This window comes from Choloepus didactylus, chromosome 12 (assembly GCF_015220235.1).
Source record: "Choloepus didactylus isolate mChoDid1 chromosome 12, mChoDid1.pri, whole genome shotgun sequence".
NCBI classification, from domain to species: domain Eukaryota; kingdom Metazoa; phylum Chordata; class Mammalia; order Pilosa; family Megalonychidae; genus Choloepus; species Choloepus didactylus.
Window position 1 is genome coordinate 93,280,854 of NC_051318.1, and position 27,942 is coordinate 93,308,795.

At 41.6% G+C, this 27,942-nt stretch overlaps 1 protein-coding gene across 2 annotated transcripts in view; it reads left to right on the plus strand.

The window, feature by feature from the left end:
- Nucleotides 1-4,656: 4,656 nt before the first annotated feature.
- Nucleotides 4,657-27,942, plus strand: part of LCP1 (lymphocyte cytosolic protein 1) — a 51,035-nt gene continuing 27,749 nt past the window's right edge. Inside the window, exons 1-5 of one of the 2 annotated variants that reach the window (XM_037800204.1) lie at nt 4,657-4,723; nt 6,343-6,457; nt 25,428-25,515; nt 26,046-26,209; nt 27,252-27,381. In XM_037800204.1, coding sequence (XP_037656132.1) covers nt 25,452-25,515; nt 26,046-26,209; nt 27,252-27,381 — 358 coding nt within the window. In that variant the 5' untranslated portion in view covers nt 4,657-4,723; nt 6,343-6,457; nt 25,428-25,451. Of the gene's footprint in view, nt 4,724-6,342; nt 6,458-19,726; nt 19,749-25,427; nt 25,516-26,045; nt 26,210-27,251; nt 27,382-27,942 lie in introns of those variants that run through there. The other variant, XM_037800205.1, reaches the window with a different exon arrangement.

Sequence of the window (27,942 nt, forward strand, 5' to 3'; positions counted from 1 at the left end):
GGCCATTTCCTCTGTCTGAAATGCACTGCATCTCTCTCTTCCCCCTCCTTTGCCTGGCCAGCTCCTACACATTTTTTGAAGAATGCTGCCCAGCCCCCATGCCTTTTGGGTAACCTGTGCATCTCTCTATCACAGGGTTTATCTCAGGTTATTATAATTGTTAGTACGCTTGGTAACCACCCAGACTGTGAACTCCATGAAGGTATGAGATTGAGTCTTTTAGTTTTGTTTTCTGGGTCCCTGGCACAGCATATGTTCCTAATAAGGGTTTGATGAGTGAATAAAGAAGCTACAAACATATATGGATATATAGTCATTAAGATTAATTGACAAAGATAGGGTGGTGTGCTGTCAGTGTCAGGGATGGTTTATGAAGAGGTACTTCACATTTTGGAGAAGAAAGAATAGCTTGGTGTAGTCAGGTCAATTCTGCCCATGAGAACAGAATTGGAGAATTCAGGGTTAGAGCCAACTCTGTGGGTGTCTGACCCATGCTGTTGCCGAAGGACGTGCCCACATTTGGTGTAATGCTCCACTGTCACTGGATTGAAATTCATGGTAATTTTTGAACAAGGGGCTCCGCATTTCCTTTTGCACTGGAGCCTGCAGATTATGTAGCTAGCCTTGTTCGTGGTTCCAGGAGAGATGATTCAGATTTATAGAAATGGAGAGTGGGGAGAGGATGCAGGAACCTATTAGAGCACAATGAAGAATGTGCGAGGCATGTGGGAGGGTTGGCAGACAGGGAAGGCACCAGGGGCTTGTGTTGTTAGGATGAAGTTTGAAAGATGGATTGAGGCAGATTAACCTGGAAGCAATGAGTAATCAGGGATGAACTGCGAGCAGGAGAGTGATGGGAGTAAGGCATTGCTCTAGAAAGACTAACGTGGTGGTGATATGCAGGATGGCTTAGGAGCCAGAATGCAGGACTTAGCGAGTTTAGGAGCTACATCCAAAGCCCAGGGGTGCAGTGATAAGGGCTTAAATTAGGTAGAAGACATAAAGAAAGAACACCATTGGGAAAGATTATGAGGGGGAAATAGACGCAACTTGGGCCGTATGTGGAAATTGAGAAATGAGTACAAGTCAAGGAGTACTACAGACTGTATAGTACAAATGATGTGCCCCTTGCTGAACTAAGGAAGTCATCAGTGGGGCCTGGAGCAGCTTATTTGTAGAGGAGGTGATGAGCTTAGTTTTAGTCATTGGTGATGATAGCAGGATTTCAAAATAGAATGGTTCTTTGGCACTTAAATGTAAACAATTTTTCACTGAGAAGAGAATTGGGAAAAGGGAAGAATGGTTAACTGTATCAAATGAGTCAACAACACTGAAGCACATCATAGCCATTCCTTCAAAATTCGAGAGAGAATGATTTCCAGTGTGGCTATGCAAGAATGAGGGTGGACTATATATGTTTTCAGCTATAAAACTTCTGAAGAAACTTAAGTTCCATAACCTCTTTCTCAGAAATCTACTGGAGGGGATGTTCTATGAAAACAAGGAAGTAAAACCCAGAGGGAGAAGAAGGGGATTCCCAGAATGATGGTGGAGGGAAGCTTCTGGATGACACTAGAGGAGAACGACTCCAGAAGAGACTTCTCCAAAGGAGAAAATAAAGAATGAATTCATTTCCTGATTTTTAAAATTGTGTTTTAACTTTGTAGGAGACTTTAGTGCTGAATTAGTAATAGGTACAAAAAGGTACAAAAAGGAACTGTGATGATAGTGCATCACATAATTCAACTAAGAATGATAATTACATAGTCATGGTAAGCGCTGAATATTGATTTAGCCAGAAAGTTGTTGCAGCTTATTTAAGAGGATGGGGGGAATGTTAGTGTGTATACGTTGGGGGGTGAGGGGGCTAAATTTTCATCTCCACAGTAGGAAGTAAAAAAGCAGTATCTAAACCTGAACAATCAAGATACAGGGTAAGCATTGTTATCTAGAATTATGGAACGAAATAGCAGAAGAAATACCTAAAACCGTTGAAAAGAATTGTTTCTGGGGAATGAGAATCAGAAGTAGAGAAGGAGTGGGTGTTTCATTATAAGTCTTTAGGTAATATTTGACTTAAAGCTGTATACTTTGATTGAAATTAAGGGAAACATGTCCACACACACATCCAACTGTATATAGCTGTATACATTTATTCATGTACTGTTTATTCATAATAGCTAAACAGTGGCAACAACCCAAATGTCCATCAACTGACGAATGGTTAACTAGCATGTGGTATCTCCATACAATGGAATATTACTCTGCTATGAAAAGGAATGAAGTACTGATACATGCTACAATGTGGATTAACTTTGAAAATGTTGTGCTAAGTGAAAGAAGCAGTCACAAAAGACCACAAATTGTTTGATTCCATTTATATGAAATACCCAGAATCGACAAATCCATGGAGACAGAAAGTAGATTAGTGGTTGCCTAGGGCTGGGGAGGTTGGGGATAAGTGGGGAGTGACTGCTAATGGAGACGAGGTTTCTTTCTGGAGTGATGAAAATGTCCTGGAATTAGCGAGTAGTGTTGGTTGCATAAGTCTGTAAATATACTAAAAACCACTGAATTGTACACTCTAATAGGATGATTTTTACAACATTTGAATTAAAACTCAATAAAGCTGTTATAAAAAATTAGAGGAAAATCCTCCCAAATAATAATACCTACTTCATAGGGTTGTTGTGAGGATTAGAGGAAATAATGTATGCGAAGGGCCTAGCCCAGACATGCCATTAAAATAATATTTAAAATGTTAAATATAAAGATAATAGTTGACACTGATGTAGCATGTACAATGTATCAGGCAGTCTTCTAAGTTAAATTCATTTATCAACTCATTTAACTTTCACAACAAACTGTAAAAAAACAGACACTGTTATTATCCGCATTTTCTAGATGAGGGCACTGAGGCCAGTAGAATGAAGTGATTTGCCCGCGGTCACACGGCTAGTACATAGTCGAGCTGGAATTGGAACCCAGGCAACTGACCCGTCAATTTTCCTCTCAACCACTTCACCAGGCTCCCCCTGCACGCCTGCCTGACACCTGAGCCTGGGTTAGTGCATGCATTTCCACTGCATTCTGCTCTTCATTTTGTTGCAAGTAGAATACGCTTTAATTGCCTCTCTACTAATCTGTGTCCTCAACCACGGTGGACATTCTACAATGGCAGGAACTGCCCGTCTTCGTCAAGTTGCCCACCAAATGTGTGTTGGGGGTGGAGGGAAATAGAGTGAAACAAAGGTGTTTTTCTCTCTGTATCAATTCTGTGACTCCATGAAGGGGAAGTGGCAGGGGGAGGAGAGATTAAGGTGCTAGAAAGAGATGAGATCATTGATGGATCAAGGTATCTAAGGAAGTAGGAGATAAGATGAAGATTATATTGGGGGAACATTTGGCCTTGGGAAGAAGGAAGAACTCCTCCTTTAAGAATGAAAAAGAGTGGGGGAGATGAATCTTGTGAGGATGGAGAGGGGATGAGCCAAGGAAGCTCATCCCAGATGGCTTGGATCATTTCAACAAATAAGGGGTGGGAATCGTGGGCCAGGATTGGGTGCAGGAGGGAGAGAATTTAGAATAGATTCCTAACATTTTGGGGATCTGAAAACCCCTTTAATAATATGATGGACCATTTTCCCAGAAAATACACGAAACTCTGTGTGTAGTTTTAGGGGTTCAGAGTTCCCAGATTAAGAACACCTGCTCTCAGGAATTAATAAAATGGAATAAAAATATTGCTGAGAGGTAAGTTGAAGTCAAACAGCTGGAGTTCATAGCATTGCAAGACGACGTCTCTGTGACTTTCTTCAGCAACACTGAGTAGCACAAGAATAAGAGCCGATCTGGGGTTAAGGATGGAGTCTGTGGGCTTCAGAGCATGCCCATGGGGAGAGCGGGGCCGGGAGAAAGTAGGGGAGGACGGTAGAGATAGAGAAAGGCAAAACACGGACCCAGAGTGGGTAGTTGGAGAGGTCTGCTCTGGGTAGAAGACCATCAGGGGTTGTATTGTCTGTAGAGAATTTAAAGATAACAAAGCGAAAAGTCAGCCTTCTTTTTATGGGCCCCGTGCACAAACAATTCTACACACTGACAGTGATAAAATACTTCTCCCAGAAAAAGTCTGGTTGGTAGAAGGTCTAAGCAATTGCCTGTACCTGGGTGGACCTGCTCCGCTGGGAGGCAGATGGAGAGATTAAGAGTGAGAGAGGTGGGCGGGGACTTGAAATGGTAGCGTCCAGGATGTGGGTGAGATGGCGGTGGGTGGCTGATGTGCAGTGCAAAGCTGAGTAGGTGCCAGGGGGCATATCAGCAGCACCCGTTTCAACCGCTTTCATCTGCTGGGATCTAAACGTTGTCTGGAATCGTAAACTTTTTTTTTTTTTTTTAAACTCGAGCCAGCTACTTGGCAAAACTACTCACGTCTCACCATCTCCACAGGTCACCTCCACTCCAGTCCTCTTTTGCATCCATTCTACTCTGCTTTTGTCACCCCTTTCATAATAGATGGCATTCATTTAATGACATGTTTTTTCCCCTACTAGGTTTCATACTCCTTGTGAGCTGCCTGTCTTATTTAGTTTTTTAAATCTCCAGTGCCTACCTCCAGGCACTCAAACACGTGTCATGAGAATATTTTGCTTTCTTTATAGATTCCACATATCTCAGATGTCTTGGCACCTGTAGATACAGAATGCTGCTGCTTTTCTTCTCCCAGGTAAGTGCAATTAGAGTCTGCTTCCCCTGTATGAAGTGTTACTCTTGGATCTTCATTCTATCCCGAAAGCACAGGGATGTGGGACCAGTCATCTCACATTTCATCCTCAAGGCCGTCAAGACTTTGTTCTGTGGAGTCAGGCAGGATGGGGACTGTCTCCACCCAGGCGCTCTTGGCTGCTTTGTCACGTGATCCGCGCTGTCACAGTAGCGCAGGGATATTCTGGTGTCCTGGGAGAATTCAGGTGCTTCTTGAAACCCTGTCTGTAACTTATTACTTGGGAGTGAATACGCAATGAAGAAACCAGGATCTGATTCATACCTCGCCCCCCCCAGTCTTCCCTGGGGAATCACAAAACCGCGAGAGTCTTCTGTGAGATGAACCACTTCTGGAACGGACTGACTTTCTATCATCTCCTTCCATTCCTCTAACCACCTTCTCCTTGAAGGTGGCCCCTGGGGGCTTCTGACCAAGAAGTCGTCTGACTGCTGGCGAATGCAATAGATAAAGCAGGGCAGTTTGGGTTAGCAGTGGGGGTCAGAAGCAGGAACTTCTAGAGGAGAAATCAAAGATGCCGAAGGAGCGTAAGGGCAGCCTCTCCAGCCAGTCACAAGGATGTGGTCCTCGACCCCTAGCAAATGTGTGTGCAGATGGAATGAACCAGCATCTTCAGTTCACCATCTGACCTGGGAGCACAGCCACATGGCCTCACTCCTCAATGGCGGGTTTACAGTAGGAGCCACATGTAAATAGACTGTGCTTGATGTTTGCCTTCCGTTACTCAGGGAGCTACACTGTAAGGAGAGAGAATGTCAGACCCACTGTTAGGCAAGGTGCACATTTGGCTATTACATTCCGAGATGGGAATTCACCCTCAAGAGAAGTCTCTAGGACTTGGGCATGGAATATAGCTTTTTTTTTTTCCTGCTAGTTTTATAAAATGTGCATTCAAATAATAGATATCTGTCTGTCTGAAGGAATTTGGCTAGCCATTTAACTATAGCATCTGCCTGTGTGATCTCTGCTGTTTAGAGGGAACTTCTAAATAATTTAAATCTTTAATTGGGTTAAAGAGATCCTTAGCACAAAGTTGTTCTGTAAATAAAAGAATGAGTAAATAATATAGTGACATTCCTTTTTGTGCCCTTCCCTCAAAGACATCATTCTGTTCCGTTTGCACTAATAAGATCCTCGTTAGGATTCTAAAAGGAGGTTTAGTTTCAGCAGGGGCAGGGCTTTCCCAAGGACGTCCCATCTAGCTTGTTTCAGGTGTACTGTCACCTTTTTCCTGGACTCCTTCAGTAAACATGAATACTTTGTTTACCTCTGTGGTAAGTAGGTAGCCGCTAGGCTTCACGTTTGCAAGCGGGGTTTGCTTTGCTATCTGAAATCAGGCGGGTTTAAGTCCTCCAGCGCCTGCTAAGAGAAAGCTAGAGGAGAGAGAGAAAGAAAAATGCTTATGAAGAGGAAGCGGTCAGAAGCTTCTGAATTTCAGTGTGACCTGTTCCATCAGGTGATTTTTGTGGGGGAGGGGACATGAAGGGAAAAAAAAAGTTTAGAAAAATGTCCTTATAAAGACAAAATCTATTTCTTTCCTGGCTGATGATTTGTCATTCTAGTCACTTCCTGCCTTGTGACCACACACCCGGGGTTGACAAAGTTGCTCTCCAGATCAGAAAGGAGGGGGTTTCTGGTCGCACGCCAGTTCGACGGAGGACTATATTTTTCTACCAGGTAAATTTTCTTCCATGTCTTTTCTTCGTTTTAAAGTGCACATGATGCTGGTGCGTGTTCCAGGGCTCTGAGTCTGTGGGTGGTGGACTCTGCTGGAGGACAGAGCACCTGTGATCTGTCAACCCCGCAGCAGCGTCACTGCCTGGGAAAGCTTGCACCCCCCTCAGTGAGCACCCTTGGCCCATCGAGGTTGGGTTCTGCTCAAATCGTCCACAGTTATCGCCCCCAACACCACCATGATTTTTTTCTTTTTAAACCGAACCATGTCCTGATTTATTTCTATTGCTTTACTTCTGGAAGGCTATTTACTGTGATTTTAACTTGTGTTCAGGAAACTGCATATTGATCGTTTAGCTTGGCCTAATGGAGCTAGTTTAATTTTAGCCCTTGTGGTTCTGTTTTTGGTTTGTTTTGTGTTGTTTTTTTAAAAAACTTCTTTATGGCACTTTTGTGGACATATTAACACCTTGGGTCATAGGCTGCTAAGTGTGATATTGGTAAGTTCAGTCATTTTGGCGCCAAGGGTTTTAAAATGGGTTTGCTTTTCATAACTGTATGGAATTAGCGGCCTCTTCTTCTCCAGTTATTCTCTGAAAATGAAAGCAATTTGTGCCGCTTAATTGTACTGTTTGGGGATGATTGTTGGAACTGTTTGTTAGGCTTATGAACACACAAATGAATGCCCAGTTAAATTCTGGGGAAAGAGTTCTATCTACAGTAGAAATTCCTACAAAGTTGGTATAGGCTGTTTTTTCCAGGAACCTTAATGAAGCACAGAGACTTTGGATCTTGTAGTATCAGCTTGCATTTAATAGTCATTATCAAGCAATATTAATAATCATTGACAGATGATAAATCTAAAAGCTGTTATGATGGGAAGTGGATTCATTAATCAGCATACCTATCAAAACCCAATTTTTCTTCAAATATAGTAATTTGTTTTTCTAAAATTCCTCCATCAGAGGAATTTTTTTGAGAAAATTAACATTAAACATATAAAAGTAGCTTAACCACACAAGTCTGGATTTAAAATTTACATAAATTTATTATCATTGGTTTTTATTAAATAAAATTGTTTAAAAGAACATCTGTGCAGGCAAAGTTGAATGGAATTAACCAGTTACCTATAAATGTGAATTTCTAGAAGTTGCAAAATGTGACCATTAATCTTCTTTTGCACATCTCACCTGAATTTTTTTTTAAACTAGCAAAAATGTCGAATGGGGACATTGAGTCCCTGAAAGAACAGACTAGAAAAATAATATGTTGTGGCTTACTTTGCAGGAAAAATAGTAATGAGAATAAAACAGATAAGGATGTAAAGGAATGCCAGTATTTTCAGTGCATTGGAAATGAATAAAAAGGAGTATGAAGATGTTAACGCAAAGAAGGAAAAGGTCTCTAGATTGAAATCAAGTTTAGATTTTTTCAAGGGTCAACCTGATATATTACTTAAAAAACAAACAAACAAAAAGAACCTTCTGCTTTATTCTAGCTCACCCCTCAGTCAGGGACTAGTCTTCTGGGTCCTGTGCTTTGAACCATTCTGCTTTGAGGGTGCTGTGGGGTTATGTTTAGGAAGATATTTCATTAGGAATCCCAGTAATGCTTTTCTCTGTAGGGTTTTAGATTTTTGTCTCCTCTGTAAACCATGCCTTGAAACAATCAGTGGTGTGGGAAACAGTTTTCACTTCATTTGTTATTCTATTTCTGAACCCTTTGGGGGAAGGGAAAGGCCAACAAATCGAAAAAGTGAAGTTTCATTCTAATGTTAACTCCTTAAAATAAATAGAGCAAGAAGAGTCATAATAACACTTGACCATTTATTTGCACTTCTTGTGGGCACTCTACATGCATGACCTCATCTGATCCTCCCAGCCACCTTGGGAGATAAGGAGTGGGCTTGGATCATCGAAGGGGTTGGCTCCAGGTCAGGATCAGTAAAGGGGTTGTCTGGGGGTCACCATGCAGTTGAGGGGTGGGTTGGGGGGTGACCAGTATCCCAAGCTCCACACTACCTGTCTGCAAGCATCTGTCTCCTGCCCGACACTCTTCCATGCCAGCATGGTTTTCCCAGCGATAGATGATTTCCAGTTTTTATTACTGAATCTTGGCCCTTAGCACTTTAAGAAGAGAAAGAGATGGAAGTGGAGGAAAGAAATTATCAATAAATCCAGGAGCACTTTTATTATTATAAATGAGAGAGAGCATTATTGCAGGCTTCATATAATAATAGAATGTAGACACTGTTTTTTTCTTATCAACGCATAAATTTATCAAAGAATTTTGGGCCTCCATCAACTTGCTTTAACCTACTTCCCCAACCTTATTTTTTGTCACTTCCTCCTGCTCTACCCCCACCATCTCCTCACCCCCCTCGCTTACTCACATTCTGGGTGCACCAGACCACAAGCCACCAGAAAGTTCCATGCTCTTTCACTCTTTGTGCTTCACTCCAACTGTTTCTCTGATTGCTTTCTTCTTTCTTTTTTTTTTTTTTTTGTAAAAATTCTGGTCATTTTTCAAGGTCCACTTCAAGAGATCTGTCTTTTCTTAGGCTCCCTGTTCCCATTAGCTCTCCCTGCCCCCTCCTCTCTCTCTCTCTTTCTCTCTCTCTCTCTCTGTGTGTGTGTATGTGTGTTTGCTTAGAGTATGTAAAGCATTAATCATATTGTTTTAGAATTTGTGATCTTTATTTATCAATAGACCTAAATTCTTTCTTCATCTCTCCTGGCACATAGTAGCTGCTAATGATATTTATTTAATTGAAAATTTGTCACAAATATTTTTTCTCAGTTCCAAAGCCAGGAATATATGCCTTTTTAAAATTTTCACTTATTAATTTAGTATGTACCAAGTTCCCACAGTGGCTGCTATGGAGGAAAATACAACAAATAATAGAATATTTTGCATTTTACCGTGTTTCATTTTGCCCAAACACTACTCATTTTAGCCTCAAAGCACTATATCGGCTCTGACTTCAAGGCCTTTAGGAAGCTTTAAAATGACAATAGCAAACAGGCAAAATTATAATCTTATTATTTTAGTCTAAATATATTCATTGGATTAAAACTTAGCTTCCCTTGTCAAAACTACGTACTTGATAATTGGATTCTTTGCTGATGACATCAGAGAACAGATTTCATTAATTTTTACTCGGTCACTTGGAATTATTCTCAAATCAACTTCTCCTTGTTACCTAAAGAGTTTGGCCTCCTCTGCATATGTAGGAGAGCTGGTGAACAAATTTAAGATCAGGTTAGGTAAAATAAAAGGTAGAAAGTTGCTTAGAAAATCATGAAGAGTCAAAAATTTATAAAGTAAGATTTAAAGGCGTTGGCTTTAGGAGTAGCAGAAGGTTCTATAGCAGAGTGACATTTAGATTAATATATTAATATATAGCAGATTTCTTTTTGCTAGTTTCCAGGAATTGAAGTTTCTTAAATCCTCCCAGCTCAGATATCATCAAAAGAAATGATACGATACTATTCCATCTGCACATGAAACATTTAAGAAATGAAAATTAGAATAGGAACCCACCAAAATATAAAACTGAGCAGTGTCAACAGATTTGAAGAGTTTCAAGTGTCTCTATTTAGTCAGATGGCAGTGCGCTTCTCAAATCAAAGTGTCCGTGTTTCACACTGTTTTCATTTTGAAGTTCTAAAAAGTCACCTCCTGGTGAGATTTCCATCCTACATCTCCCTACTGCAGCTGACATCTCCCTATTGCTTTCCTCGGTTCTCTTCTGATTCAACTTCCTTTCTTCTACTCTAGATGGTCCCTGTTGCTTTGGTTTGTCAATTTCAATCATTACATCAGCCTTCCCAGAAATTTCATAAGTGTCCCATCCTGTAAGATACTGCAAGCAGCAGAAGGGGAAAAAAAAAAAAAGAGTACAACTTATCACCCTAACAATAACCGCTAATTCTTCATATGCTGCTTACTTTGAACTGGGAACTTTTATAAGTGCTTTAACCATATTAATGCATTTATACCTGTGAGGTATCCCATCTTCACATTGGAAGTCCAATTCATTCATTCACATATTTTATTTCTTTAATTTTCTGCAATTGGACCAGATTTGCATTAACTGCCAAATTCTATGGCAACCGCTTAGAATAAACAGGCAGCGAACCATGGTGCTTATTTGCACCTAAGCCCTTGAGTTGAACTCAAATAACCATAATTTCCCCCAAATAAATGCTCCCCTGTTATACTTGCTTGTACCAAACAGACTATTCATCTTCATCGTCTTTATCAACATCATCATTAGCAATTTATTCAGCCCCTCTGTGCACTTGACTGAGCATTTGGTTTTTGCCAACTTACTGGCCTCTGTACAGGACACAAAACACAATCTCCATCCTCAAGAGCTTTCAAAAGTTCTTAGTCTTAACAAGTTTAGAATCATTTTAGTTAAATGTTCTCATTTTCTAGGCAGTTGTCACTTATAGGGCATGAATACACTAAACAATTTAGTGTTTATGCCCAAGCACACGTATTTATAATTGTACAGTAATGACCAAATATAGAGGTCCTAAAAACGGAAATCATGAAAGATAGTTTTAATTGTGAGTGGAATAACAGTGGTAAAAAGTGACCCAGTTACTGAGTTAAATATGTTTTGCTCAACTTCAGAACCAGGGCTGTGTCAGCCCCACTTACAAGTTACAAGGAGGCTGTTTCTCAAATATGGTCAGTTGTTTTTTCTGGCGGAAGGAAAAGCTAAGATGTTAAATTGAGGAACTAGCAAGCCACAGTTCTGTGGTTGCAGTATTGATTTCTTGTTTTAGTCCAGCACCAGTTACATGTCTCTCCCTCTTTCTCTCTCTCTGTCTCTTTATCTCTCTCTGACTCTCTCTCTCTCTCTCTCTCTCTCACACACACACACACACACACACACATCCCAAATCCTCTTGACCGACTGAACTAAAATGGAAAAGAGATTATGTTCTCCACAGGCAAAAAAGTCAAGACACCAAATTCAGTAGGCAAATTAATTAATTATGCATGTCAATGGCAATCTCCCAGATAATTTATTTTCCTATTTTCTCTGGCTGCACTTTCAAGAGGGAAGTGAATTGATGGTATAATTACTTTGCAGTTAAATAATATCCCACATTTGACCCCTCAGTCTGGTAGTCTTCACTAGAATTTATCCACTGTGTATCCAAATATATGAAATAAAGAGTCATATAAGTATATTTGTATAACATTTGCATCTTTTTAATATTCACTGTTCCTCAGGCAAGATTTAGAATTAGAACTGCATCTTTGTTAACCTCAGGTGTAGCATTTTAAATGTAGGCTCTTTGTATCTCCTTGACATCATCGGCTCACATTGCCTTCAACAGGATTAAGAAAGAGATGTAGGATGTAGGTTCCTTAGGGAGAAAGCTTGGTATTCGGTACAAAGTGAGGTTGAGAAAAAAAATGAGAAGCACTTATGTAGTTTTGCCTCATTGAACATTCTTTCTTCAACTTATAAATGTGAAATGAACTTTCCTGCCATCCCCAATGCTTTGTAAACATTTTGAAAGTGTCCCCTTTGGAAAGATTGAATATTGTGGCCACCTTGGAAGAGTTTTTGGCATTGCTCCCTTCTGTCATTGTGTTTTGGGTTGAGACTTTTCATCAGAATTGCCCCGAGTCCCTCTCTGTTTCTTCCCTGTGACCCCAGAGTGTGACAACTGTGAGGCTTCAGCTATCTGATCATGGTCACACAGTTTTCTCCTCGTGGACACCTACCCAGCTGCTCACTGCATTCTCAGGGCCTCAGTGCTTCCTCCCCTAACATATATAATGTCCGTTATGTAAGCTTGGGAGTCTGAGTGTCCGCAGTTCCTGTCCATGGAAGGGTCAGGTGTGGTATAAAGAAAAAGGAGCAAATTTGGAGACAGATGAGGATGTATATTCTAGTCTCTGACTGACAGTGGCGCCTGAGCCAGTCTCTTCACCTTTCTGAAGCTAAGTTCCCTCATCTATAAAATAGGAAGAGTACTGTCTACCTCCTAGGGCTGTTCTTGGGTTCACTTCTCCTGCCCATTGCCCATCTGGTGGGTCTCTGTGCAACATCTGCTCTACTAATACCCAATGTCACTGCTGATAGATTGAGTCCTTCCCATTCGCCAGGCATGTGTCAAGCCCTTGATATGTACTTATTCTTCTACTTCCATACAAGAGCTACATAAGGTTGGTATTATTATCTCCTTGAAAAAGATGACCCAACTGACGTTCAAAGAGGTCCATATGACCTGTCTGAGGTCACAGAGCCAGTAAATGGCAAAGGCAGGATTCACACCTTGGCTTTTGTCCATTTTGTATTGACAGTTTCTTAAAGGTATGAGCCATGTCTATTTAAACTGCACTGTATCCCACTAATTCCTTTCATATTAAAATCTAAATATTCATTTATGTAAGTGAGTAGCAAATGATTATTCCTGATGCCAAACTTTGTATTAGTAAGGGATCCCAACTCTACTTTTAATGGATCTACCCACCCTATTTGGAAAATGAACAGATGAATGCTTGTGGATTTTATGGCACAAAATCCTGAAAACAGCAGTTATGAAGTCATTAATTAGATGATAAGCCCCTTAGAATTTTGACCCCCAAAAATGTTATAGCATATCCCATTATTAATTGGCACTGGTAAATATTTACCAATGAAGCAAAGATAAGTACAACTCATCAAATTAATATAAATTGCCTGTCCCGATTGAGCCATCTCATTTAATTTTTTTAGGGAATGAGTTTGTCATTAGATAGTCTAAAGGAACAGCCCTCAGGAGCCTGTTGAAAATGAGGTCATGTTACTCAGAATAAAGAGAAGCTTCCGTTGTCATTGTGCATGTGCAGATGTCTGCTACATATTGTCCCAGTGTTTTATCAGCTCAAATTACAGTGGAGAAAAGGCCTGGAGAATAAAGGAGTGGAAGAGAATCCAGAAGCAGAATCCAGGCTAACAGAATCAGTCCTGAGCATTGCTGCACCTAAGAGGGGGGAGGCATGGCCCAGTGGTCCTCGTCACAGATACCCAGAGATCTCTTTTCTTTTCATGAGTCATGATAGATGTTGGGCTGTTTTCTTAAGATTTCTGTACATTTTCCCATTCTGGCCACACTTCTTCAACTGTTAGAAGGTGCTTTCCACTCTCGGGCAAGGTTAAGCCCAGACCACTCAAAACAAGATCAGTCGATATAGCAAGACTGTTGGCCTTGGATTGGTGCCACCCGCCAACTCTGCAGTGCCTGTGGGAGCCATGACTTCAAGGACCCTGGATGAAAAACAGGGTGCGGGGGCCAAAACATTTGGAGATAGAGCTTGGATGTGAAATCTAGGTTACACCCACACAAAGTATACATACACTTCAGAGAGGCTTTTAGGGGTGGCTCTCTGTATTATTTCATACAATTTATAGTGAAAAGTGGGTTTTGTTCCCCCAAGATAACCATAAAAGTTCTAGTTCTTTTTATTTTCTTTCAGTTTCTCTCTCTCTTTCTCTCCTTCCACCCCCCCCACCTTTTATTTTTATTTGTGTGTTTGTTTATACCAGGCACTGTTGTACATGCTTGAAAGAATTTATCTTACTTAATCCTAACACAACTATATGAAGTGGGCACTGTGGTTGCATAATTAATACCCCCTTTTATAGATGAAGAAACTGAGGTTCAGAGAATTTAAGTAACGTGTGCAAGGACACACTGCAAGAAGTGTTTGAATCAGGAAATCTAGCATCTTTTCACCATACCTGGCTGTTTCCTAGTTCACTCTTTTTTTTTTTTTTTTGTTTTTAAATAATGAGCATAATTTCATAAAAAGAAGATATGCTCACTAGTGTTCAGATAAGGTATGTGGGATGCCTGAAATGCCTTTAGGCTTTAATTGGCAGTTGACTTGTGTTTTTCCCATACCATAGCTAAACCACATTAAGATTCTGGATGCCCCACTTCTCTTTTTTTTGTGCTGGTCATGACTCACTTGGAGACTTCGGGGAGTAACTTCACTTTTCAGGGCCCCATTTTCCCATCTCTAACATGTCCAGTTCCCTACATGGAAGGTGGTGATAGAAGGAGGAAGGTACATACAAATAGGCCAAAATGGCCTCTAGGCAGATTCATTTTGTTGGTTGGGATTTTACCTGAGGTGAATGCAGTAAGCACTGGAACGGTGCCTACATGTTCTGGAAACAAGAGCTCATGAGGACAAGAACCATGCTGCTACCTCCTCCAGCTTTCCTGGAGAGTTCCACCTCATGCATACCTGGCTTCAACCATACCAAACCTGTGGCACCTTCCTCGGTGTGCTCCTTCTTGTCTCCTCACTTCACAGACGATTTTCTCTGCCTGGAATGCCCTTCTCCATTTTGTCTATTTGGAAAACTCTTACTTGTTCCCTGAGACTTGGTTCAGTGGTCAGTGCCACCTTCTCTGGAAAGCCTGTCACCTTCTCTGGAAAGCCTGTCACCTTCTCTGGAAAGCCTGTCACCTTCTCTGGAAAGTCTGTCACCTTCTCTGGAAAGCCTGTCCCCTTTTCTGGAAAGCCTGTCACCTTCTCTGGAAAGCCTGTCACCTTCTCTGGAAAGCCTTGCCTTCACTCCTGGTGCAGAGCTGAATGCTTCCTTCCTCGTGCTGTGGGAACACCGTGGTAATAATGCTTTAAGAAGTTATATCAGTGTGGTCATTAATTTGAACGTCCATTTTCCTTCCCTAGACTGTGTACTCCTCAAGAGCAAAGATTATTTGCTGTTCGGCTTTGTATCTCCAGTGCCTAGAATGTAGTAAGCACTTTTGAAATGTGGGTGGAGGGAGGAGGTGTGGAGGCTACTGCTTAAGAGGATGTTGTTCTCTAGGGAAGGAGAGGGAGTCACTACAGGACAGTTCAGCTGCTCCTCTTCCTCTTCTGGATGCTTTCCTCAAGATGTTAAGGAACTGAAGAGAAGAGATAGTTAGGGCATCCCCCCCCAAAAAAAAACCAACCCAAGAGGAAGGAGGCTCCAGTCCTAAGTAAATTCTTACGAAAGTGTGTTTATCCCTTATCAACACAAGGTCAGAGGTGAGCAGCCCTGAAGACGCTTGAGGTATGTGAATCCAACAGCCAAAGTTCATAGGAAAGGAGCCCTCCAGCCAAGTCTGCCTCGGGGTGGCCCGGGGTGGAGTTCAGCAGAGTGGGGTGGCTCCAATGGCAGGGTGGGGCATCAGCCAGGGCTTCCCCAGTTCCCAGCTGTGAGAGCCCAGGCTGGGGACTTAAACCTCTATGAAGTGGGAATTGTAACAATACCCCCTTAGGATTGCAGGGAGAATTACATGTGATAATGCATAGAAAACATTTAGCACTGGGTTGCACATGAAGTGTTAGACTTATCCTGCAGCTGGTCTTTAGCTACACTTTTTGCATTTGTCCTAAAGCTATTGTTTTCTCTGATTCCCACATGGATAGACTTGTGAGGAGGAGAATTTGGATTAATAATCCCATGTGAACAGAGAACAACACCACCTGATCTTCGAGCAGGCTCTTACTCATCTGTTGAAACCCAGTTCAAATGTCACTCTCTCTGGCAGACCATCTTTGGCTCCCCAGGGGAGAATTCACTGCTGCTTTCTCTGGCTCTAAAAAGTCCCCCGTGATGCCTGACAGAAGTGCCAGTGATTTGCTCCATTACTAAGCTGACCAGGGCCACATCTTGCCTTTGTGTTCCCGGCACCCAGCACAGAACTTGGCATCTTGAAGGTATTCAGCAGATGTTTATTGAATGAAGAAATATATAAATCAATAAATTCGCTTGATGGCAAACACTTAGAATTACCTGAGGATGCATTTCACCATCCAAATAAGTGATATGCAAACTATGTTCAGGTAAAGCTAGCAACCCATTCCTAGTTCTTGCCAGTGTAGTCCTTGGTCCATCCTGGGTGGTTTTACTCTCTATTTTTGTCACTACTCCATCTCCACAGTCCCTTCATTCCCAGCTTCAACAGTCAATCCACTTTATGCTTGCCAAAGAGGGTCACCACCAGGCGCCACAGCCAGCCTCCAGGCAGGCAGCGTTTATAGAAACAGCGAGAAGCAGCCCAGCCCAGCCCAGATCTGCCACCTCAAATGGAAACTATTTCTGCAGCTGGCAGGGTGGGGCCGGCGAGCATCTGCAGGTGCTGGTGCACAGACGGCCTGGGGTGCCTTGCCGCTTTTTTGGTCCCCAATCAACTCACCTAAGTAGTTTTGTCTTGCAGAGTGGTTTTGTGTAAACTGGAAGCTTCACTGGCTTTGTCCTAGGTGCTTACACTTTACAGCCAGAGGGTCATTAAAAGTATATGCCCAGGAATATTGCTGCCCAACTCCTCAGAGAAGGCAAGTTTAGACCTTTCAAGCCCCAGATGCCATTAGTTAACGGATTTCTTTGGTCATTCATACAACTCATTTATTGAGAGCCCACTGTGTGCCAGACACTGAGCTAATGCTGTGATATCAGGCGTAATTTGCAAGCTCCTGCTCTGCAGGGAAAGATGAATAAGAAGCAGGGAGCCTCATGCGGAGGAACGAACCAGAGCTCACGGCAGGAGGGACGCCCTGAGTCCCAGCCCACGGCCAGAAGAACACAATGTCCGAAATCCAGCTGATATTTTAAATGCAAGTCTTAGCATCACTTTCTCATCTAAGAATTTTCTCTTTTGAATATTTCACCCCAGGGCAAGCTGCCTTAGTTCCCTCTGCTTTTCCATCGCTTCAGAAAAGCAGAGGGTCTCGATCAACTCATGGGTGGATGCAAGGGGTCTTCTGCCACCTTGGTCACTGGAACTGAGTAGGGGCTGCTGTTTGGTTTTGGCCCATTTCGCTTTCAGCCTAGACCTAGGCAGTGCCTTCTCCATAGATTCAGCCCTTCTTCATGTACAAGGAGCAGACACATCATTACGTTTTTATGATGTTTGAAATCATGGGGGAATTTTTGCATTGAGCAGATCTCACTTAAAGGGCAGAGCTGTGTTATCATAGAGAAAGGAGAAGAAAGAACAGAAGTCTGGATTCTAGTTTTCAACCCCACCCCAGCTCTGAATGCTGAGATGCTGGACGTCTTCCTTAACTTGGGTGTCATTTTACTCATCTGGGACGGGAAGGAGAGTAGACAGATCATCTCCAAGGTCCACCCACCTCTACATTCTGTGACTCTGTTAGTCTTAATTTCACCATTTAGGGAACCTGGCATAGACCCAGAAGATAGCAAAGAAAACTAGTAAAGCTATGGAAAATAGGCCCTTAAAAAACCCAAAAAATCAGGTTAAAAGAATGAAAGAGACCCAGTGGCAGTCATCCCAGCATGTGATGGAATTTTTATGAATTGAACAGTTTCTGTAATTCCCACAGAGAATAGCACCAGGGAGAGTGAGCTTTAATCGTATCAGAAATGATTTAGGTTACAAGCTAGGGATCTGAGACACCAGTGAGGTTGTAGGGTTTCCTTATTTGGAGATTTTAAAGAAAATAATAGACGGCTCTCTTTCTGGGACAGTTTGCGTACAGCCTTGCCTAGAAACCAGGCGTGACCTGGAGCCACGGGTCTTAAGCTGTGTGTGGTGACATCCCAGAAAACAGATCCCACACGCTGCGCTGGTGACGGCCCAGGGAGCAGCTGGGTAGTGGGTTTCCCAAACCAGTGGGTCAGTGAGGGGAATGCTCCTGGACAGAACTTCCCGTGCTGCTGAGGTAAGAGCGCAGAAAGACCCCCCCGCTCTTGGGACCCTGCTGGACTGGGAGAGGCCTGCACCCCTGCTGGGTCCATTTCTGGGGAGGCCCAGCCCCAGCTGCTGAGGATGCTTGTCCCTATTTCTTGGCCCATCTGAAATAGTCTTTGACCTGACTTTTAATTTGTATAGCTACTGATTAAAATTTAGAAACTTTTAACACGGAAGGCCTTCTGCTCTCGATTTATAGATGTGGACATCGAGGCCCAGAGAGGCAAATCGAAGCCTGGAGTTGCACAGACAGGGGTAGCCCTTTCTTCCGTTCTCTGCCAGTTGTGGTTTCTTTGGAGATGTACAAGTGTATTCATTATTGAACAACTTGATCACATGGACTGACTTAAGGGTTGTTTTTTTTTTTTTTTTTGTTAAGTATCCATATTAATTTCTTACTCTTATCCAGCTCTTTCTTTTTCCCCTTGCCAACCTGTGTTTAGCCATTGCACTTGTTCACTTCTGATCTTCAGAACTTTTTCATCATATTAACTCTTTCACAACAAGTTGGCTATAATCTGTGCTTCCCAGTAGAGACTTGACATTTAAATGTGGGTTTCTGAAGCCCCTTCTTCATAGTCCCCATTCCTGTGGCTTCCCCACCCCGTTATCACCAGAGCAGTGAATGAATGAACAACATTTGGTACTGAAGTAAGAGTAGATATCTGGCTAGCCCATGATGATAATGGCTTGGTGTTTTGAAAAGATCTATTTGGGCTAGCCTGAGCTTTTTGTCGGGAAAATCTGGATCTTACAGTGCTTGTGGTAGAATGTGAAATGTAGGGTAGCTTGGGTTCCAGAGACGTGAGGACCAGGGACATCACTCTCTACAGCCCAGGGAAGGAGAGAGATGCTGGAGCCCCAGAAGGACTTCCCCAACCCCTAACCTGGGGTGTCCCTTATGCTTGCAGGAGATTTGCTCAGTGTCATATCCGTGGGTTCAAGCAACTTGGCAGAAAACAGAGGCATTGAGGGTGTGCAGGAGGGTGACGAGGAGATGAGGGAGGACCCGTTTGGAAGCTGTGTGCAGTGCAGCTTCAGAAGCCCCTCCACGAGTGATCAAACCTCAGAGGCTCCCGCAGTAGCATCTTGTTCATCAAGTTTGGCGTAATGGGCCCTGCTGGCTTCCCCAGGGCCCAAGTGAATGTTTGCCTGGAGGGTTCTCCAAGGGGCAGCTAGGGGGATGTGATCAGCTGCCCCTCTGCCTTCCTCCCCGGGGCATGGACACAGACACTGCACAGATAAGAATTCTGTACTCTGCAGCAGCCCTCAGTAGAGTCAGGATGTCTGCCGGGAGAGAAAAGACAATCTACAGGGGGATTTGACTTGACAGTAGGATTCACAGGAGTCCCCATAAGTGACCTTGTATACTTGAGGCCATTTATAATTATTTGGTTCCTTAAAAACAACGTAATTTTTAAAAAATACATTTACAGATTCACCCTTTATGTTAAGTAAGGTCTGTCTGTATCCATAGAAATGATATCCCAGGAATCTGTGAGTGAATTGCTCAGAGTAAGAGCCCCTGCAGTGGTCTGCTTTGGGAAATGAAGGGGGAATGGGTAAGTGAAAGCAAAGTTCTTTCCTTCTCTGAAATAATTATCTTTTGGGAAAAAAAAAAAAAAGTCTGGGTGTCTCATTTTGCTTCGGTGCTCTATGTAGTCTATATTTCATTTCTTAGTCGTCATAGTCTGATTGCAGTATTGCTGTTATTCTGGGTTGCGTGGTGTTTTGCATTACTCCTGGCTCGTTGAGGTGGTCAGGAGTGAGTGCAGTTTCCCCCTGGACTCATGCTGAACTTGAGGCAGAGCTAGGAATTTGGGTTCTGAGTTTCTAGTTTTACTTTACCACTGAGTCAAGTTGCAGGAAAAGTAGGACACATTCAAAAGTGTCCCTTGGGGATGCGGTGCCAGGTCACGGCTGCCTCCCCGATCCTGGGAGGTTATATAATTGGGCGTCAGTTTATTGAGGCAAAATGCTGGCGGGCACGGCACTACCGCCGTGCAGACGCAATTCTCCCTCGTGCATAGCCCACCGTGGACAGCCTGCCTGTCTCCCCACTTTCTGCTGTTCTCTCTGTAGGTGCCAGCCCCCACGCATTCAGCCTTCTTTGCACAGTCAGTTATGAAACTTCTCAGAGAATATTCCGGTTTCATTTTTACATTGGCTTTGGAGAACATATTTCCATCTGTAAAGTTCTACAGCATTTGTATTCTACAGTAAACTACAAATAGTTTCTATATTCAGACTTCAGGGAACCCCAGCCAGGTGCTTTTGTTATCAGAATTCGTTCTCAGAAATTCCCTTTCATTACTGATTTGGGAAATTCCAGGCTCCTTTAAGCAGAGGCCCTCAAACTCAGTGACACAGACATGAACAGCCTTTGTGGCTTTTGCTGTTTTGAGGGTTATTTAAATTTCTTAGGATTTTTAAAGTAATCTTATAACTTTAAAAAAATGAATAACCAGTGATTTCTTTGGGGATCAATCAATCTGGGGATTCTATAACTATTGATTTAATAAGTTTGAGTGCTCACAAAAAAACTAGCAGCCAGACACTATTTGAGACTTGTCATCTTGGATTTATGATTTGGGGCAGTGATTCAGAAAACTGGATTCCAAAATTCACCACTGATTCGCAAGAAATCTTAAAATGGTTCCTGGCAGGGCGTAATTAGACGATGCAGAGGCGGTAGAGCAGAGCCAGAGAAAGCACTCATTCATGCCATGGGAGACATCCGTCTTCCTTGAGCCACTTCTTTCAGACTCCAAATGCCTTCAGCACCTCTTATTACTGCAGTGCTGTTTCTAGAGTTTGCTGCCAATATGGTGTCAGTAGGTTGCAAACTGAAACCACCTATTAGCCTTATTAACTTACTAACCTTATCATAATCCATACCTTTAAATATGCATAAATTAAAATGGGTGCCTTTCTGCCAGCTCCAAACACATTAATAAAAAATGTACAGTACCTAACAATTGATTCTGACCCCAGCAATGTCCTTAGAAATGGTCTGATCTGTGTTTTTATCTTAATGGCCTCCTCTCCCTGCTTCTGTGCCTTTGCAACTGTTGCCATTTGCACAGTCAGTTTAGTTAGTTAAAGGGGCTCCTCTCAGTTATGGACCTAAAGGCCCTGTAAATCGTTACTCCATCGTTTCCCTGCTTTGCCCATCAGCTAGTGCATTTACAAGACCCTAGCCTGGCATGGGGACACAGAGAAAGCCTTTCATCTCATTGGATCTTTGTTTCCTTATCTCTAAAGTCAGGGAGTTGTAATAAATTATGTCTGAATTCTGACTCTAAAAATTACGTTTTTCCAGGATTTAGTGCTCATTCGAATGGTAAAAGCAACTTGCCCCAGATGTCTGTTCGGGTTTGCCTCCCAACTATGACAGACGGTTATCAGGTCAACTTCAACTGGGCTGTTCTCTCTCTCTGTCTTTCACCTTCAAAACTAACTTGATCCATTGCTCTCTTCCTTTAGCTGTTCAATCACTGAAGGGTTTTGAATTTTTAAAATTTGAAGGCTTTTGCATTCTTTGGCTTCCCCTTGTTGCTTCTGCCTACTTACAAATCTCAAAAATGTTGTTATCCAGATGCTCCAGGTTTTTTGTCTTGACCTATCTGACATGTTTTTCCCCCTTCCTAGGTCTTTCATTTGAATGGGTCATGTTGTTTTTGTCCCAAAATATTTTCTCTGTTTTTTCACTGTATCATCTTTAGATTTTCTTTTTTACTTAATACTGTAATTTTTCATTTCTTCCCTGGCCTTCCTCTTGACACTTGGAATGCAGCCTTGCTCCCTGCCTTTACTTACACTTCTTACCATTCTCTTACAGGCTCTAAAATCTAAAGCTCTAAAGCCAGGTTTGGAATCAGAGGTTCCTTTCCTCCTTCTTAACCTCTAACGTTGTTTCAGTTGTTCCCTGGTCCTTCATTGCTTTCAGGGAAACTAAGTCAATGTAGATTGACTTAGTGGCTAGTAATAGGTTCATAAAACATTTGTTAAATGAATGAAATTTTTTCATAATCCCATGAACATCCATGGGCCAAGAGGAGTTAGCATGCTTACAAACAAAAAGGAGATCAGACTCTAAAGCAATGGTTATTTTTATTGCAGTTGTGCCTTGCTCTTTTTATATAGTTTCCAGTAGTATTTGCATTCATCACAGGGCAACTATGCCTCTGAGAGTAACATCATAGGATCTTAACACTGGATTAAGATATAAGAGATGTAGTCATGTTTGGGAGCTTATTTTTAAAGAACAGGAAAGGCAACTATTTATGATCAAAAGTTGGAGAGATGTAAATGGCATCAATGAGAATATATTTTGGTAAGTATATAACAATTAGCTCATTCAAAGTACTGAAAAACATATGCCATTATCAGAATTGAGTTTATGTTATTCTAATTTTGTAGTTAATGGTATGAATCTAAAATAAGTTAGGCAGGGTAGTATGTATGTGCATTTAAATTAAAATTTCAATTAAGTATTAAAAAAAGAGAGAGATCAGCCAGATACAGGGTTTTTACCATCAGACCTTGCTAAAATATGATAGGGGAGAACTTTCTATTAATGCGTATATTGAGTATTGGTACAGGCTCTAAAGGAGGGCCAAGCCAAATTAGTCACAAGAATTTAGTACAGTGTACAAAGGTACGTAACCAATTTCTTAAAGCCTCAATATTTTAACACATGAAAGCAAAACTTCCTAAACTAGAACGTGTAGACAGCAAGGGACTCTCTGTATTGTCATTTTTTAAATCTCCCATGTAACTGTACATATTATTGATACTTTAGTAAGTAATTGCTGAATGAATACATGAATTTCTTATAGAAATGTCAAAGAAGGCTTTGAACCTGAATAGATAGATACATGGAAGAAAAGAGACTTGAGGATGGGAGTCAGAATGAGTTTATAGTCTTGGCTGCTCCTTACCTAGCTGTGTGGTACATTTCTTGACTTCTCTGATCTGCTTCCTGCTCGATAAAATGGGATATATATATATAGATCAGCCTTACATTAAAGAACGTTATTTAAAAAAAAAAACATGAAACTTGTTTATTGCATCCCACAAGCATCCTCTTCTTGAGTCTTGGTGAAGATATTATTGTTACTTTTAGACCTCAAGCTGCTACCCTGAGAAAATTGGTTGGTTTGTCCTATATAGAGTCAATTGTGTTAACGGATGTTCCCCTTTTTGTATTAGCTTCTAGAGAACAGCAGCTAGATTTTCAGCCCACTGCTATAAAAATGTGCAGGACCTTAAGCCTGTATTTTACATATTGAAGTTCCTCCCTGCTGTACTCTTACTTGGCCTGTGCTTACTTCTCCTTCTCACCAAATATATCGTTTAATTGGTTTAACTCTTAGGTTTGAATATATGTCTTTGTAACCTGGTTCAAACTGCTTTTGGAGCAAGACCTGGTGAAAAAAAAAATATGAAAAGAAAGAAAGACCAAAAGAGGAAGGAGAGAAGGGGTAGGATGAAAGCCAAAAAGTCAGATATCCATAGCTGTCTCTTGGGATTATTGTGATGTGTAAATGAGATTTTGTTTGCTTATGCAATTAAACCCTCAACACTTTCCACCGTCCTTCACAAAACCCAATGGACCAACACCTTTTCAGATATATAAGGCAAATAATAAAATAAAAATTTTGATAAAATATGTTTTTAAAAGAATTGAAATAATATTATACATAGAGAGATATATGGATATATAGATATAAATTTTGTGATTTTTCAAATTATGTTCTCTAGAGTTCCCACAGTGAGGTGGGATACTGAGGACAAGGGAGGGATATTTGGGTTCTTCAGCCAAAGGCTCTCAGGATTGGTTACTGTTATTTGTTCACCCTTATTACACATGAGATTTCTGTTTCTTGGGAGAAAAAGTTTGAAACCACTGATATGTATAAGTGGCAGGATAGTAAGTTGAAAAATAGTGGATGTGGATTTCCAAATTATAGTGTTATGCATTTTGGCCTATAGGTTTATGTGTTCTAACTGTTATTTGTGTGTGTGTAGTTGTTGATTGAGAACCGTTGAGAACAAATATAGCACAATGTGAAAATGTAGAAAAAGATTTAAAACAACACCCTGTCACAAATTTAAAGTATTTTTAAAAATCAGTAATTTTGCTAGAAGATAGGCTATCCCTTACACTCCCACCTCACCTGTCACCTCCCCACCAGGAAATCCAGCCATCTTCAGGGCAAGTTTCTATTTGAAATATTATTATGGTGTATAATTAAGGTAGTTGGGGCTTGGAGAATAGAATCCATTTTCAGTTTCATTCTCTTTCCATCCACTAGGGGGCAGCAATAATGCATAGGGAAAGGGAAATTACTCAAGCACTGGCATTAAGTTTCTCAGCAAGGCTGTAGCCTGAGAACACCTCAAAAGTCCCTTCGACTCCCATAGATGAATTATTAGAGGGTCATTTTCCCATCCTCCTTCTCCAAATATTTAGAGAACTTTGATAACTCTCTTAGAAGTTTGGCTTGGCCAAACACACTACTTTTAAATAAATGAATATTAAAGATGACCCTCTAAAAATAAGACAGTTCTGTAAAATGAATATCTGGGTGATCTGTTGCTCTGGAGCAAAGGACTCCAAAACTTAGTGATTTGAAACAACAGTCATTTTATCCTGTCTGACGATTCTGTTGGTTGGCTGGGCACAGCTGGGTGATTGGCTCCATGTGAGGCTTTGGTCATCTGGGAGTTCAGCTGGGTTGGGCGCCCAAAGTGGCCAACCACGCGGCTCACAGTTGATGCTGGCGGTCAACAGGGAGCTTGAAAGGGACCATGAACTTGGGCACCCAGCCCTCCTTCACTGGCCTCTTCATGTGGTTTGGACTTCTCTTGGCATGATGGATGGGCTCCATGAGGGACCAGCCCAAAAGTGAGCCTGCCAAACGGATGGAAGGAGCCCAGTCTAGTCCAAGATTTGACTTCCACCACAGGGGCAGCCCAGACTCCAGCTCTTGATGTGAGCAGCTGTAAGGGTGTAACAGGGAGGGGAGGAATTGTTGAGGGCCGTCTTTGGAGACCAGTACATGGTGCGGTTAAGAAAAACGCTATTTTTAACTTCTGTGTTTGGAAAGATTGTTAAAAATCATGGGGAGTGCAGAGAAAGATTAATTCCTTTAATAAATGGGAGTTGCTTCTTAATGTGGTACTTTAAGAATTAAGATGACAAAATTCATTCCTTATGTTCCTTCCCTCCACAGATCTGTCACCTCAAGCAATAAAAAATGGCCAGAGGATCAGTGTCTGATGAAGAAATGATGGAGCTCAGAGAAGCTTTCGCCAAAGTTGGTGAGTAGATTCGTAGCTCAAGTTGCACAATTCACTTTCTTATTGAGAAGTTTCAGGAAATCTGCAATGAGATGTTAGAGGTGCTGGAGAAATTTATTTTTAAAAGTTGTGCTTCAAGAAAAGTAGTCATTTCCCTGTCAAAACGTGGATGAGGGACTCTTTCCCACCTCTAGCTATTTCTCACTTTTCATATCCTGTCTGCTTTCTTTGATTTCCTTTGTTTTTCTATCATTATATACTTTCTTTTAGTCTTAATCTCTAAACTTGGGATTTGTTTTCCCTTCTGTTTCTATAATAGTTCACTAGATTCTGTTGCCAGAAATTCTGTTTTGAAATTACGACCCCTTTATTCTGGGTATATCCAGTAGCAACAGGCCTCTAGTGAAATCTTGAACCTTTCATGGATTAAGCCTGTGACTCCTGCTTAACTGCCCCCTGGTCCCTCATCTCCTATTTAGTCTGCTCTCAGCTCTCTAAATGCTTATTTCCATCGCTCTGAAGCTTCAGAACACTGGTGGTTTGCTTTGCAGATACGGATGGCAATGGGTACATCTGCTGCAGTGAGTTGAACGAGCTGTTCAAGGCTGCCTGCTTGCCTCTACCTGGCTACAGAGTGAGAGAAATTACAGAAAACCTGATGGCGACAGGCGATCTGGACCGAGACGGAAGGATCAGCTTTGATGAGTTTATGAAGGTGAGGATAATGCCGAATACAAAGAGACGCATTGTTGTGGTGTATACACACAGTGGTATATTATTCAGCTGTAAAATAGAATGACGTTCTGGTATATGAAACAACGCAGAGGAACCACGAAGATATTATATTGTGTGAAATAAGCCAGGCACAAGAGGACAAATATTGCGTGCTCTTCCTGATATGAAATAATTAGAATAAGCAATTTCATAGAATCAGAAACTAGAATACAGGTTACCAGGAGCTGGGTGGGTAGGGAATGGGGAGTTCATTGTTTATTGGTATAGAGTTTATATTTTGGAGTGATGGAAAAGTTTTGGGAATGAATAGTGGTGATAGTAACACAACGTTGTGAAAGTAATTAATACCACTGAATTGTATGTCTAAATGTGATTGAAAGGGTAAACTTTAGATGTATATGGAATAAAAATTTAAAAAGAAAAATATCTGTTGGACTGTACAACTCAAATAGCAAAACCTAATGGAAACTATGGACTATAGTTAATAGTACAATTATAATAATATTCTCTTACCGATTTTAACAGAGTTACCACACTAAGGCAGAATGTTAAAAATGGGAACTGTGTATTTTCTGCGTTATCATTTGGAACCCTACAACTTCTCTAATGAAAATAAACAAATAAATTTGAAAAGCAAAGAAAAATAAAATAATTAACGGAGAAGGAAAGGAGGTGGAATTTTGCTAATTTTGTCATAGCTTCTATCTGGTAATCAAAAGGCACTATCTGAAGAAATAGGCAAATTAGTATATTTTATAAATCTATCCACCGAAATGCATAGCAAGAGCTTGTATTATCTATTGAAATTAATTAGTTATCAAGTAAAAATAAAAGTTTAGCCTTTAAAAAGTGAAAAAACAAAACAAGACGGAGACGCATTTGAAACTTGGAACTTTAATTCCGTGTAAGGAAAAACTCTGCAGGAGTAAATTCCCACACTCCTTCTTTCAACATTACACATTCTTTCCTTTGTGGTTTTCTAGAGCACAGCTTGGGTTTCTAAAGACACCTATTTTCTGCAGGTTTTTCATGGCCTCAAGAGCACAGAGGTTGCCAAGACCTTTAGGAAAGCGATCAACAAGAAGGAAGGCATCTGTGCCATTGGGGGTACTTCGGAGCAGTCCAGTGTTGGCACCCAGCACTCTTATTCAGGTGAGCTGCGCCCGTGGGTGGGAGCAGAGGTGGAGAGGAGGTGGGGATGAGAGAGGGAGAGGGAAGGGTGCAGCAGAACCGTGCCTTCTGGGGCTGCAGAGTCCATGCCTGAGCATCATTCCCAAGGGTGCGGATAAGCACACGCAAGTTTATCGACCACTGCCCGTTTTCCCGTGTGTGGAGTGGGCCTGTTCCAGGTCTGTGAGATGGGAGCAGTCCGAGTTGCTGGTAGGGTCCCCTATCAAATAATATATCACCAGCCTTTTAAAAAAGATCCATTCAAAGAGGCCAAAAGCCTTTTGAAAATCTTATGGACGAAATTAGCTACTTGGGCTTCTACCTCCAAACTTCGTGATCAGTCTCAACACTGGCTGAGTAGTCCAAAAATCTTGTGTTTTCAAATCAGGAAATACTTTTCTGTCTGACTTAGAAGAACGTCGGGTCTTTGTTCTGAAGGCTGTCGTTCAGCAGCTTGAATGGAAACTTTAACAGGTTAAACAGTACAGTAAGCCGACATTTCCCAAACTGAGTTCTTGGAAACGTTAGTTGATCTTCAAGATG